Source organism: Panthera pardus, unplaced genomic scaffold (assembly GCF_024362965.1).
Source record: "Panthera pardus isolate Hobbes unplaced genomic scaffold, ASM2436296v1 HiC_scaffold_26, whole genome shotgun sequence".
Classification (NCBI taxonomy): domain Eukaryota; kingdom Metazoa; phylum Chordata; class Mammalia; order Carnivora; family Felidae; genus Panthera; species Panthera pardus.
Window position 1 is genome coordinate 9,296,357 of NW_026526832.1, and position 15,488 is coordinate 9,311,844.

Here is a 15,488-nt window from a genome sequence, read left to right on the forward strand (position 1 = left end):
TTATATTTTTAATTCCTACACTCATTTCTTTAATTATGGTGGCCTTATTTGTTACTTACCATGTGATCCAGTCACCACAAAATTCACACATGGGTGATGCAGGACCAACAAATTAAATATTTCCATGGACATCATTATGGATATGAAAGCATTCGTGAAAAATTAGAGAAATCTGTCCTCTTTTTTGGGCTTTTTCTTTTCTTTGGGAGCTAAGAATTTAAGGATATGTTCCTTCATACATATAAGAGCCAAGAGCTGGAAAGATTTTGTTACTGTTTTTAATGGCTGCTTTATTTGACAGTCCATATCTGCTCTTTCCTCTGTCCACCAGGTGGAAGTGTAGCACTTTGTACCTTGTCTGGTTCTCAGTTCTTCCTAAACCCCCTTGTCAAATGGGTGAGGAGAGAAAAGAGAAACAATGTAATCAAGAGTATAAAAATGTTCCTTCAGTTGGATTTTACAGCATCATATTTTAATCATTTACTTGAGGATAATGAAAATAGACTAGATAAGGTTCCTTTCCACGAATTCCTTAATTCAACTGAAGTAAATACAGACCCACTATAAGAAATATATGAGATCTTGGGGCACCTGGGCGGCTCAGTCAGTTAAGTGTCCGACCTCAGGTCATGATGTCACAGTTCATGGGTTCGAGTCCTGAACTGGGCTGTGTGCTGTCTGCCACTGCAGAGCCTGCTTGGGATCCTCTGTCTCCATCTCTGTTTGGCCCCTCCCCACATCTTCTCTCTCTCTCTCTCTCTCTCTCTCTCTCTCTCTCTCTCTCTCTCTCAAAAATAAATAAATGTTAAAAAAAAATTTTTAATAAAAAAGAAATATATGAAATCTTTGCAGTAGCTCAAAGGACCACATAAAGACTGAACTAAACTGCCAAAATAATGTTCACATCTTTCTAAGTGTATTTAAAATTAATCGATGGAAATAAATCTCTGGCATCCTGAGTAAATTGGTTTTATGTAAAAGATTGTGAGAACATTGACCTTGATGACTTGATCAAGCTGAGTCGTCTTATTTTCCAGGTGCAACATTGTGCTGCAAGGCAATCAATACAGTACCTTAAGTCACTTCAACCATAATGGAAAAGTATGAAAAATTAGCTAAGATTGGAGAGGGGTCCTATGGGGTTGTATTCAAATGCAGAAACAAAACCTCCGGACAAGTGGTAGCTATTAAAAAATTTGTGGAATCTGAAGATGATCCTGTTGTTAAGAAAATAGCACTAAGAGAAATACGTATGTTGAAGGTAGGTTAACTTTCTCTATATATCTATAACCTCATGGTATTGGATGAAATATGTATGCCCAAATTACAATTTGAATGCATCTTAAAGAGGTGTTGTTTTTCTGATTGGGCTTAAATTTCTTGGCATCAGCAACTGTGGAAAATGAGTTGATTATCACTTTGGACTTTGGCAGCTCTGATCCTGAAGTACTTTCCATTCTGGTTGGTAAATATCTACTGTCCTGAGTCCCTTCATCCCAGTGTTCACCCTCCCCCACCCCCGCCTTTCTCCGCTCATCCCCCACCCAATCCTCCTCCCCACAAACAGGCAACTAGAAGACCATCTCCCGGCACAGGATCCCCCAGGACGGGACTGTGGCATCCATAGGGGTTGGTCCTTCCTGTGTTCCACTGGTTCTTAGACCTATTGAGTATCTCCCCCAGCTATGTATACACATTTTCCACAAATAATTTGTTAGTTAGTTGTTGTTGTTGTTGTTGTTGTTGTTGTTGTTGTTGTTGTTGTTTAAGTAAGCACTATCCCCAATGTGGGGCTTGAACTAGGACCTGGAGGTCAAGTCACATGCTCTACCAACTGAGCCAGCCAGGTGCCCCTAAAGTTGTTTTTACTCTGATAGGATTTGACACGTAAGATTCATAAGTCTTCAATGGAAATGTTTTCCTGTCCTAGAAATGTTACGGTTTTAGAACCAGAAAAGAACCTAGCGACACTTCTCATCCAGCACCTTATCTTATCAGGGAGGAAACTGAGGCACAGGGCAGCACCTCCCAAACATTAATGTGCATTGGAATCCCCAGGGGACTTTGCTAAAATGCACGTACTGAGTTGAAGGTGTGTGGTTAGCCTGAGATGCAGCATTTCCAGCAAACTCCTTGGGGGCACAGAAGGTTTGGAGACCAACTTGGAATAACAGAAATGTGATTTATATCCTCAAGAACACACAGCCGATCTTCACTTTTGACATGTGTCATCTTTTTTTAGGATAACCCCAGAAGTCAGTTTTTAAAGGGAGATAATAATGATCATATTACCTGTACTTTCCAAGTATTATTTTCAGCAGGATTCCTAAAACTAATAATAGTTTAATATATAATTTCATATACACCGACTGAGTTTTCAAGTACATCCATCATAAAAACCGGTTCACTGTTACCTCGCAGCCAGCAGAGGGCGCTGGTCAGCAGACAACTTATCACAGAGCTAAGCTACAGGGTGTGTCTGACCTGGCTGTGGGTTGTTTTCTAATGAAAGTAATGCTTTTTTATCCCCCACCTCCCACCTACCCACGACTGCAAGTAAGGTTAATGCTCGTAGTACCTGCTGGGTCACAGTGCCCCAATTTGACTTGAAGGTAAAAAGTAGCCAGATTCCACCTCAGCTTGGTCTCTGGTGACGGTTCCCATAACGTACCCCTTTTCTGCTTTTGGTACGTTATACCCATGCATGCCCTGAACAGTTTCCTTCCATGATAAACTTCCCTTCCCTTCCTCCTATCTTCCTGTTATTTAAATGTGATTTGATTTTTGTCCTCCTTATCACCTGTGTTACTGATACAAGTCACTGTTTTCCTGGGCTTAGTTAATTTAATTTGCAAAGGGGATATGTATTGCTCATCTACCCCAAACCAGGTTTGACCAGGTTAGCATCTGTGACTCCCTTAGCCTCCTGGTAGAGACACTGTTTCATTTCCATCCTGTGGTTTTCAGTGTAGCACAAAGCAGCTAGCTTACCTGTGTGACCTGTTTCCTCCCGTTTGCCTCTCCGCTGTCTTAGGCAACGGCAAGTTGATTTTGTGCTCTGGACATATTTTTAATATGTAATGGAGTCCTTTTTCCCAAACTGTTGAACAGCAGACACGTAGTTGCAGACTCATTTTTTTTTTTTCCTTCAAGTCATGCTTACAGGTACTAAAGTAGAGGAGGCTATCGCTACTGGGCCTGCAAAGTATTTATGCAGCTCCTACTGTATACACAATACTGTGTTCCCTCTATATATCTTTCTGAGTAAGTGGTAGAGGGTTTGGAAAGTGAGGTATCTGTATACTGGAAAACAATAGGGAAGACGAGTTATATGTAAGTAGGAGTGATCAGATGTCCTGATTCATAGCTTTTGTCCCAGAATCCGGTCTGGTTAGCACCCTCTTTCAAAAGCACCCTAGGGTGTGAGGGCAATCTGTCACCGCCTGGACTGCCAAAGGTGGTTTGGCTGATCCGGCTGGCTAGGCTGTTTTCCTCTTCCTCCCTCACCACTCCATGTGCATCTTGGAGCTTGGAGCTGCATGCTTGGCCGAAGAGGACGACCTTCCCTGATACAGGAGGACCGCTCTTCCGTCAAGGCCTAGGAGTAGCTGCGTTCCCCTGCTACAACCCCCAAACGAGCTCTCAAAAGCCTCCTGGTTTGTGCGCTAACTTACACGGTGGCCCTAGCTGTAGGCAGGATGACCGTATCTGCCTATGTGCCTGGGACAGTCTTGGCTTATGCTTGTTACCCTGATTGGATGATAAGTTATATAGTTAACTCTATGATGGATTGTCTTCAGTAGAATTTTCCCTCTGGTTCATAGCATTAAACAGGTGCCTTGTGAAATCCTTCAGCTTGAGACGGAATTTAGCACATAAGACATCTAAGCATAAGAGAGAACAATAGAATCAAAGAACAGAGATGAAAACATGATAAATAAATTAAAAACACACTGTGGGGACTCGTAGAATAGGCAGCTTAATCAGAGTTGAACGTTGGGATCTGGTATTTCTGAAAAACAACACGCAAATCCAGACTGGGTTTAAACCCATGACAATATGCAAACTTAGTGGGGATTAATAATTTTTAGAGCCTTTTACTCAGTAATTCCATTTCTTCAATTTTTTATTCAGGTTATTTTATGACCTGGATGTTTAGAATTTTCACAAACTACAGAAAGTGTTTGTGGAATCAGTGCCTGTATTTTAAGTTGTGCCCTTTATTTGCTATCTCCAGAGAGATTCAAGCAGTTTAATTACCATCTATATACAGGTACATTAAATAAACCCTTAAAGAATTTATTTTAAAGAAGAAAAACATCTTCTTTTTCAACCTCAAGTTTCTATGATTCTTACCAAGAGTAGTTCCTCTTGTGAGTAACCATCATAAAATTATCCACAAGAGATGCACGGGGCATGGTAAGCAAGGCCTTCTATTGTTCAAATTGTAAGGGATCTGGGGAGAAAGTACTATAAGAAATAAAATCACCAGACTTTGTATTTCAATTCCTTTGCAGCAATTAAAGCACCCAAACCTTGTGAACCTCATTGAGGTGTTCAGGAGAAAAAGGAAAATGCATTTAGTTTTTGAATACTGTGATCACACACTTTTAAATGAGCTGGAAAGAAACCCCAAAGGGTAAGTGACACAGAAACTGAGGCTCTTGTGGCCATTTGGTTTCATTATATGTGGGATTAACTGTGGCAAATTTCAAATATGAAACATAGTCCTCTTTCTACCAAGATGTGTCTGCTGGCTACCCCTTTCCCATCTGAGTTAGGATGTGCTCAGAGGAACACGAATATTAGCCTAGAATAAAAATATTTAGGAAGACAAATCTACTGCAAATATAAATCACAACGCGTTTTGAGGCTAACTTCCCTACAGGCATACCTCGGAGATATTGCAGGTTTGGTTCTAAATCATTGCAATAAAGCCAACATTGCAATAAAGTGAGTCAAATGAATTTTTTGGCTTCCCAGTGCATACAGAAGTTATGTTTACACTACATTGTAGACTATTAAGTGCTCAATAGCATCATGTCTAAAAAAGCAATGTACATACCTTCATTTAAAAATATTTTATTGCTGAAAAATGCTAACCATCATCTGAACATTTAGCAAGTCATAACCACTGGTCCCAGATCACCATAACATACAATAATAATGAAACAGTTTGAAATATTAGGAGAATTACCAAACACAGAGACACAAAGTGAGCAAATGCTCTTGGAAAAATGGCGCCAGTGGACTGCCTCCACAGGGGATTTCCACAAACCTGCAATTTGTGAAAAAACACAATGTCTGTGAAGTACAATAAAGCAAAGCATAATAAAGCAGGGCAATAAAACGAGGTATGCCTGTCTTGGATTGTCTCAATTCAAGGAATGAACCATGGTTCAATATTAGGATTCCACTGAAATTAGAATCCATATAATTCACTAGAAGGTTAAAGGAGAAAAAATACATGTGGTTGATAAAATTTGAAAAGGCAGTTGATAAATTCAACATCCTTTCCTGATTCTTAAAAAAAAAAAAAAAAAAAAAAACCTTAGCAAAGTAGGGTTAAATGCTTTCCTAGTGCATATGCATGCACACACACGCCCCTCTTCAGATCAACAGCTAGTTTTATACTCAGCACTAAAGGAACCACCATTCAAGTGAGAAATGAGGAAGTCAGTTGTCACTACCATAAGGCAACACTGTTCTGAGAGCTCTAGCCAATGTAATGTAATAAGAAAGACAAATAGAATATGTAACTTTGGAAACAAGATCGAACTGTCTTTATATGGATGATAGTATTCTACAAAATCTAAGATAATTGCCTAAAGGATCATTATAACCAGTGGAATTCAGTATCATGAGTATAGCACCCCAAATTCCACACATAAAAATTAACCGCTTTTGTATCAATGAGCACTTTAGGAAAGCTAGTGGAGAAGGATCTTATCAAATATCAGTAACAAAAAAGTTTAGAAATAAAGATAAAAAGAATTGTTCAGACTCTACATAGGAAAGACAACTACAAAATTTAAGTGAGGTACATAAATGATTTTATTTAAATGAACATGTATTTCTGGGTAGAAATATTCATTATTATAAAGATATTGCTTCCCTAATTTATTTATTTATTGCACAAAATCTAATCAGAATGCCAATGGGATTTTTTTTTAACTTGAAAAGCAAGTTCTCTAAATCAAGAAATTTTTTAAAAAGAAAAAAGGGGACTTAAACTGCCAAATATTAAATTATATCAGCTTTAGAGATTCCTTTTGACAAAATGTACCATAAACAAAACTAAAAAAGAAGTGGCAAATTAGGTAATTATTTGCCAGATGAAGAATTAATATCATTTCACTTGCAGATTTTGCAAATCAAATGTTTTAAAAGATTAGTGCCCCATTTGAAAATATATTCATTCAAAAAAACTTAAGTAAAATACTACTGTTTTTCCAGCTAGGTGCTAAGGATATAGCAGCAAACAGAACACATTAAAAAAGTTCCCTGGGGGTGCCTGGGTGGCTCAGTCGGTTGAGCGTCCGACTTCGGCTCAGGTCATGATCTCATGGTTAGTGAGTTCAAGCCCCGCCTCGGGCTCTATGCTGACAGCTTAGAGCCTGGAGCCTGCTTCGGATTCTGTGTCTCCCTCTCTCTCTGCTCCTCCCATTAACACTCCACCTCTCTCTCAAAAATAAATAAAGATAGATAAATAAATAAATAAATAAATAAATAAATAAATAAATAAATAAATAAAAGTTTATTTATTTTTGAGACAGAATGTGAGTGGGGGAAGGGCAGAGAAAGGGGGGGTTCACAGATTTTGAAGCAGGCTCCAGGCTCTGTGCTGACAGGGCTCGAACTCATGAACTGTGAGATCATGACCTGAGCCAAAGTTGGCCGCTTAACATACTGAGCCACTCAGGCACCCCTAAATGGTTTTCATCTCTTAACCAAGAAAGGACATTTAGAAAAATTTGTAGTAAGAAAATAATCAGATAGGTGCAAAAAGTTACACATAAGAATGTTCAACACATCATTATTTACTACAACAACAACAAACTGGGACTGACCTAATTTTCCATTAGTAAAGCTTTGGTTAAATGCACTTTGCTATATCTATACAATGGAACACTATGCATCCAACCCATTAATAAGGAAGTTGGATAGTTCATGTTCTGGGGAAAATGTTCATGAAATGTTATGTGAAAAAAAAGAGATTATAAAGCATAATTTTCAGTGTAATTGAAAATTTATTTTGAATTGTCCCTATATCCTAGTGAATGCACATATTTTCCTCTGAAAATAAAAATTAATTAAAAAACACAGTTTAAATGAGGAATTAATTCATAGTTCAACTTTATTGTGAACAAAATAGGGTTTTGTATTGGCTTAGACAACAGATTGTTCAGCCATCCTATAAGTTAATGTATAAATTACATTTTCAGAAAACTTAGAAATATAATTTTTTTAATGTTTATTTATTTTTGAGAGAGCGAGAGACAGAGCATGAGTGGGGGAGGGGCAGAGAGAGGGAGACACAGAATCTGAGCAGGCTCCAGGCTCTGAGCTGTCAGCACAGAGCCCGACATGGGGCTCGAACTCACAGACCATGAGATCATGACCTGAGCCAAAGTTGGACACTTAACTGACTGAGCCACCCAGGTACCCTCATTTTATTTTTTAGAGAGACAGAGTGCAAGCAGGGGAGGGGCAGAGAGAGGGGGGGGACACAGAATCCAAAGCAGGCTCCAGGCTCTGAGCTGTCAGCACAGAGCCTGATGCAGCCTTGAACTCACTAACCACGAGATCATGACTTGAGCCGAAGTCGGACGCTTAACCAACTGAGCCACCCAGGTGCCCCTTTGAAACTTAGAAATATAATTGTTCAAGGCCCTGAAAATAAAACGTACAGTACATACTACACGTGTACCTGTTTAATTGAACTAAACATCTTTCTCTTCCCTCTATGATGCATAAGCTTTCCTGCTGGTAGGACTTAGCTGATGCTCTTCCTTTAATCTAGAATATTCTAAACTTTTCCACTTTCCCTATCTCTATCATAATCTTTACAATGAGAAATCCTACCCCCCACTCCCTTCTTAAAACCTACTTAGAGAACAGCCAGGAGAGTGTAAAACCAGTGACTAGCAAACAGAGGTAAACAACCAGGCCACATACATACCAACCCTCTTTGAGCCATTGTTTATTAGGGTAAATTCGCAGTTTGGGGAAGTCACGGTGTGCAGCCATGAGACAATCGACGTGGTGGATGTGTGGGATGGGCTATGGGATGGTGAGATGATCATCCAGAGACCCGAGGACTAAGTTACCTCATGAAGAAGAGCTGGTTTAACACTAAGATGGTGAAAATACTGCTTCCTCTGCCAGATGGAACCTCTGGTGTCCTCTACTTTGTGGGGAGCACAAAAAGCATTTGTTAGATAATAGCGGCATAGCGAGTACTGAGTACGGCGACAGTGTCGGATTTGCTCGGGTAAAGAAACCACATGGATGTACAGCAACTGAAATTGGCATCATCTGGTTAAACTTAAAATGATCTAGTCCCATTCTGTGTTCTACAGTAAGTACAATGGGTAAGTTAATGGTGATGTGATAGACATTGCCTTCCCGCCAGAGAAAGGATTTTCTTTCCCATTGCACCACGTATAATGGAATAATCCTGCCTTCAGGAAGCTTAAAATCTAATGAGGAACCAGAGATACAAAAGAAAAATTACAAATGATTATAATGTTATAAAACTACTAATGGGTTTATAAAACTATGGCTGTCCACTCCACTTCTGGCTGACAATAGCATATTATGTACATCTGTAAACCAGGGCTTCAATTTCTTTCTTTTTTTTTTTTCAATTTTAGCTTTATTGAGTTGTAGTTGACACATAAAAGGTTTGAATTTCTTTCTCTTTCTCAGTTAACTGTTCACAGAAAATTTCCCGTGAGACCGGGTGTGGTCTGGTGGAGAGATAGCAGTGAATCATGAGTACTGAGAAATACATTAGTGAGGGTTGCACAAGCGTCATGTCCCAGATTATGAAGTGGGGAGATCCTTTCTCTGAAATGGCTTCCTGATTTCAGCGGGGATGGTGGGATCGCTGGATGACAGAAACCAAGTAGTAGTGCTTCGTTTCCAGAATTGCTGTAATAGGCAACAGAGCCATAGTGATGATCAAAATGTTTTAATTAATCATAGGTTCTCTCAAACCAAAATAGATGGGCAGATCACTAAAGTCCCGTTTGTTCTATAAAAACTGGGGACTAGAAGCTTGACTTGAGTCACCACGGTAGCCAATTCATAGAGCCAGGGCCTTGTGAACCAAGGGAAGACGGCTGTCCTTGAAGCATAGCCCTACAATGACATCACACATATGTATTTAATTCTTCCCCTCAGCCTGCCCTAAAGTAGTCTGCCGCCATTTACAGGACAGTTGTGCACTGGGAAAAGAGAAATACCCTATCTTTTGGGAATTACTGAGCAATGCTCTGAGGTAAAACCAGTCCCCAGTGACTTTGAAAGCCACTGTGGTTCATCAGTTTTGGGGGGATGGGGAGCATTAAGCATTAGGTCTGGTAGTAAATGAAATCTTGACTCAAATGCATCTCATGATCATCCTACCACATCCACAAATCCATCCTTGGGATTATTTCCCCATTTCCTAACTGGGTACCTGAAATAGATACACTAACAGATGGAAGAAGAGCCAGTTGACTCTGACCCAAGGAATGAAAACTCTTGTGGTAGGAAGAACCTAGTGGAAGTGTCTGGTAGGCTGCTTCTTTACCAAAATAGAAAACTGAAAGCCATACTACGTATTCGAGGAAGAGCATAAATTGGTGCTACCATTTTATGCTACCATACATACATGGTATGCTACCATACACTTTGAGGAGACACAGTTGGGAGGTAGATAAGCATGTTGCATGTGCAGAATCCTCTCCAACACTCCTATCTCCTCAGATCTTTGGATCTCCTCCTCCTCATTTTCCTAATGAATTTCTGGCAGTCAACTTCAATTGCCATAGACAACCATTTCGTCTAGGTTTCAATCAACCAATTTAGCAATCAACTAGACCCACTCCTAGCTGCTCCAGATAGTCTGTTGAAACTAGAATCTCTAGTAAGTTTGCCCATAGTGTTATAATCAGCCCAGTCTAAAATTATGATTCTTCCTGTCTGGTCCTACATCAGTGAAATCCATTTTTACATGCATTCACCACTGTAAATTAGCAACATCTTATAGTTCTTTTTTTGCTGCACAAACCCTTTTCCTCTGTTTGACTTTGTAATAGGCCCCCTGGGACATGCTGAAATCTGACTTTGAGAGGTGATGGGGGGAGGAGCCTTGAGAAGAAGCATCCCCAGGCCATGCACCTGCCTCAAGTGAGAACACTGGAGGCTTCTTGTCAAGGCAAAATCAGCCTCATCATACAAGTCTGGGCACTGCTTTGCATGACACGGGATGTTCGGTGGGAAATTGGGGTGCTCTTAGTAATACGAATACTTCCGAGAGTCACATTTCAATTCTTGAGGCTTAGATAGCTCTTTCTCAGTTAATTAACCGAGAAACTAATTAAACTCACACAGGTCAAATCTATGTTGTCACTTAGTACCCTGTAGGATTATTCTCAGTGTCTGATTTTTCAGTCATTTCACGGTATTCCTATGGGTCCACAAAGTGAGCCCTATAGACATAAGTAAAAAGGGGTTCTTTTAGGGCAAGCATTGAAACTCTGGCTTCTTGACTGTGCCTTGAACCAAGATATAAAAGCCCTAAACGTGACCTCTTTAAAAATTTCTCATGAAGTTAGAAAGAGCCAGCACACCCCACTCTTCTTTGATTATTTATGTTTCCCATATTATTCTATCACATTCAGTCCACCAAAGCCCTGCCTTGAGAAGTCACTTTTTCCAGATGACCACAGATGATGATTTAACAATTATCTCATCACTAGGTGCCCATCTACCATCTATTCCAGTCACTAATGGTAATTAAGTTCTCCTGCCTTCAGACCTAATTAAATCAGATAGCCAATCCCCAATTCCCAATCCTTTTTGCCCACATCTACTTCTGGTATTGAATTCTGAGCAGGTCAGGATTCAACAACATAATTCACTCCAGCTAGTTTAAGCAAAAAGGGATTTATTACGAAGTGTTAGTTTATAAAATTTCTGAGAGTGCCAGAGAACAAGCTTAGTTTAAGTACCTAATGGATACCAGGTACCTTTCTAGGCCCCGGAGCTTCAATAAGGGACAAGACAAAGTCCTTGAATTGAAAGAAAGCACAAGGAGTCAGGGAATGCCTAGGGAAAGGAGGAGAATGGACCATAAACACAAAGATCTGGGGGTCGCAAGCCTAGGCATGTTCAGGGAATGGCAGGAACCGATGGGGCTGGGGCAGAGTACCTGTGGGAATGTGGGAGGAGACAGAAGGGGAGGAGGACAGTGTGAAGGGGCTGGTAGACCAGAGTAATTAGGTTGGCTTTCATTCTAGGATAGCAAGGGTTTACCGAGAAGGACTCCTTTCATCTCAGGTCCTGACAATGAAATCAGGTTTTCCCATATTAAGTTATATAACAAATTAAAACAAAGATGCTGCGTTCTGATGTGAGCATCAGGATTCCCCTGAGTGACCGAGAGAGAGAGAGAAGTCCCCTGAGCAATCCAGCCTGAATTCCCTGATGGCGCCACCCTTATTACAGTCTTGAGCTAGGATGTCTAGTTTTTGCTCTGAGGCCTTCATTATTCCTTGCAATATCCGTTTCTGCACTCCCCCAGAGGATGACATTTAAACACTGAGTGTCAGTTGACTTCTTCAGAAGGTTTTATTTCCCTTCAGAACACTTTGAGAAATGCTGCCTGTGGCTGAATAATGTTGCAACTCTCTATCTTTCTGGAATGAGCACTGTGTGAATCTGTATTCTCTTTGATAACTATCTTCTCTTTGTAGGGTCAGTGGTATTTGTTTGTAGTTGGTATTTTGTATATATGTTGTGTTGCCTGTGATGGAACCTGCCTTCTTGGAATCTGAGCTGACTATTCTGTGTAGGGCCACGCCATGACACTTGATGTGAGATGCCATGAAACAAACACTCCTCTTCCACAGTGAGAGCTCGGGACTTCCCTATGGCATTAGTTCATGCCTGATTCCATGTTATCGACGCTAGAACCCTAGGTCCTGCCAGTCCCCACCTTGTTTCCCGATCCCAGGACTTGAGCCCCTGTGCCAGCTGTCCTTTGATCCCACCTGGCATTCCATTTCTGCATGAATCGGGTCCGGTGTTACTCTTGCTGGTCCCTCACAAGGACTGAAATCCACCTCCCTTCCCTCCACCACCACCACTGTAATCAGAATCACCAGATCTCACCAGCATTATTAAATTTGCCACCTAATTAACCTTCCTGTATCTGCTTTGCCCCCAGAAATCCATTCTCCATATTATGCCACTTGCCTTCTTGAGTCCTTTCAATGACTTTCCTTTAGATTCACAGTAAAATCCAAACTACCTACCCAGATCTGTAATCCCTCCGTGACTTGGCCTCTGCCAGCCTCACCTTTTTCACTCATGCTTTGGCCACACTGGCCTCCTTATTGCTTTTCCCACACTCCCCATTCTTTCTTACCTCAGGGCCTGTTGCTAGTCTTTTGAGGCTCTTCTTGTCTTTGTATAGCGTCTGAGTCCCATCTACTGGCCTCACCTGATCTCAGACCCTCATTTCCTGAACCTATGGAGATACTAAAACCCAGACTCTTAGGGCATAGACTTCTTAATAAACTTGCAGGGCACTGTTCCATTTTTACACATGAGGAACACTGAAAGCACATATAACTGGCCCAAGGTTATAAAACTTGGAAGCAGGGATTTGAACCGTGCCTCATAGTGCTCAAAAATGGCTCTACTATTCTATTACAAAAACGTTTAAGCGATGTCTCCAGCTTGGCTCTGGGCAAAGAGGGGAAAAAGATCAAGTTATATCAGAATTCAGTGTGGGAAACAGAAATGGCTCTAGATACTTCCAGTGGAAAGGGATTTAATACTGAGAATTAGGGGCTTTCACAATATTAATAATACTTAATAATTAGAAGAGCTGGAGTCAAAGGGCTGCCGTCAGCCTGTGAATATCAAGAACAGGCCGCCATAATTGTGACCTGAGATCAGAAAACTGCCCTGAGAAAAATACCTCCACACACTTGCTGCTTCTCCATATATGCCCCAGCTCCACACGGTGGTGTCTTGTGTGGACCAGCGACACCTGCAGGATGAGTTTAGTTTGTAAAAAGTGATCTAGGGGCGCCTGGGTGGCTCAGTCAGTTAAGCGTCTGGCTCTTGATTTCTGTTCAGGTCACGATCTCACCGTTGGTGAGTTCGAGCCCCACACGGGGCTCCTCACTGACAGGTGGATCCCACTTGGGATTCTTCCCCTCTCTCTGCCCCTCCCCCACATGCACTCTCTCTGTCTCTCAAAATAAATAGAAACTTCTAAAAAATTGATCTAAACATAGGATTTACATTTCCAAATATGATAAAAGATTAAAGCTGAATGACTAGGTGTGTTTGGGATATTCGATAATCCTAAATTTTTTAATTAAAAAATTTTACAGTAGGCATTTAGCAAAAGACATCTTGTGTTTCAGATTTTTGAAACTATGCAACCAGCAACCCCCATCTCCATGAATAGGGTTGAAAAACAAACAACACCCGGATAAAAATATTTGCGGCACACATGCTGACTCCAGTGTATGTTGAGCCTTCATAAATCAACTTAAAAAAACTTTTTAAAGTTTTTATTTATTTTTGAGAGACAGAGAAAGACAGAGCATGCGTGGGGGAGGAGCAGAGAGAGAGGGAGACATGGAACCCGAAGCAGGATCCAGGCTCAGAGCTGTCAGCACAAAACCCATTGCAGGGCTCAAACCCATGAACCATGAGATCATGACCTGAGCTGAAGTCGGACGCTTAACTGACTGAGCCACCCAGGCGTCCCTTCATGAATCAGTTTTAAAAAGAGTAAACAGACCAGTCAAAAAAGACATAAAGGCCATGAACAGGAAGAACACAAAGGAAGAAATGTAATGTCCAATAATCATGTGAAAATTAAAAGTCACTAGTAATTAGTAAAAATGGAAATGAAAACCAAAATGAGCTTTTTATTTTAACCACGGATTGGCAAACATAACATTGGCAAAACTGCCTGTTGGCAAGACAATGAGGGGACAGGGGCTTCGACGCGCAGATGTTTGGTGGGAGCGTTAATGGGTCTAACCTTTCTTAGAGAAGGTAGTTTGGAAGCATGTAACTGAAAGCGTCTTCAGAGGGACAGTGATGTGAGCAATGGCAAAATGTCAGCAGAAAGTTACGGGGAATGTAATTGCTATCATTTACAGAGATGGCTACACGAAATAGACTCGTCCCAGATGGAGTGGAGGTTACCCAGATCCCCGTTTCCGCAATGGAAAATACCTTCCAGTATTTCCAGGGCTCTGCAGGGACAAGAAGCATCCAGCCTTCCATCCTCCTGGGGGCTGTGTTCTCCCTGGCTTCCCCTGGCTGGGGACCTGCCTGCTTACCGGGTGTACGAAACTTACAAAACAACTGTAGCACGTGTGCGAGTGTGTTTACCACCAAACCCTCGGAAGTCAGTCTTCCAGTTTGCCCTTCCTCCTACAGGTCCTACCTGCAGAGTCAAAATGTAACTTGTGCCTACCGTTAGCCTTAGAAATCCCACCTCTAGAATTTACCTTAAAAAGATGATTACAGATGTTCATTGACATGTTGTTTCTAGGCATAAAATTGGGCCAACCTAATTGCTCACCAGTGGGAACTAAGTAAGTAAACTATGACACATCCGTATAATGAGACCATGAAATAGGTGTAAACGTATTAGTATTTGTGCCGCTATGTATTAAAATGTTTCTGAAAGAGGTGGGGGGAGTTGCAGAAGATGAAATGTATGACTAGCCAGGTGTGAGAGAGATTTCATCACGGATATGCTTTTATACTCTTTAAATGTTGAGCCATACGAACACATATATTTAAAATTAAAGTTAAAAAGTAAATGCAGGGACGCCTGGGTGGCTCAGTCCGTTAAACGTCCAACTTCAGCTCAGGTCGTGATCTCGCGGTTCGCAAGTTGGAGCCCTGCGTCAGGCTCTGTGCTGACAGCTCAGAGCCCGCTTCGGATTCTGTGTCTCCCTCTCTCTCTGCCCCTCCCCTGCCCTTTCCCTCTCAAAAATAAAAATAAAAAATGAAAAATAAAAACAAAAAAATGAAAAGTAAATGCAGAGAGAGACAGAGAGAGGGAGAGGAACAAAGATGCCTGAAGAAACACAGATGCCTGTGCATTCCAGCAATTATTTTGGGGTAGCAAGTTTTGAGTCAACACTTTGTATTCTTTTGCTTGTCTGTAGTGTTTGGATTTTTGTGATAAGCATGTATCATTTTTGCAGATCTAAAGTTTTTAAATTACAAAA

At 41.0% G+C, this 15,488-nt stretch overlaps 1 protein-coding gene across 4 annotated transcripts in view; it reads left to right on the top strand.

The window, feature by feature from the left end:
• CDKL4 (cyclin dependent kinase like 4) overlaps nt 1-15,488 on the top strand; it is a 60,467-nt gene that overhangs the window by 15,261 nt on the left and 29,718 nt on the right. For all 4 annotated transcript variants that reach the window (XM_053890988.1, XM_053890987.1, XM_053890986.1 and 1 more), the window contains 2 exons: nt 1,038-1,261; nt 4,518-4,639. In XM_053890988.1, the coding sequence (XP_053746963.1) occupies nt 1,094-1,261; nt 4,518-4,639 (290 nt within the window). In that variant the 5' untranslated portion in view covers nt 1,038-1,093. The remainder of the gene's footprint in view (nt 1-1,037; nt 1,262-4,517; nt 4,640-15,488) is intronic.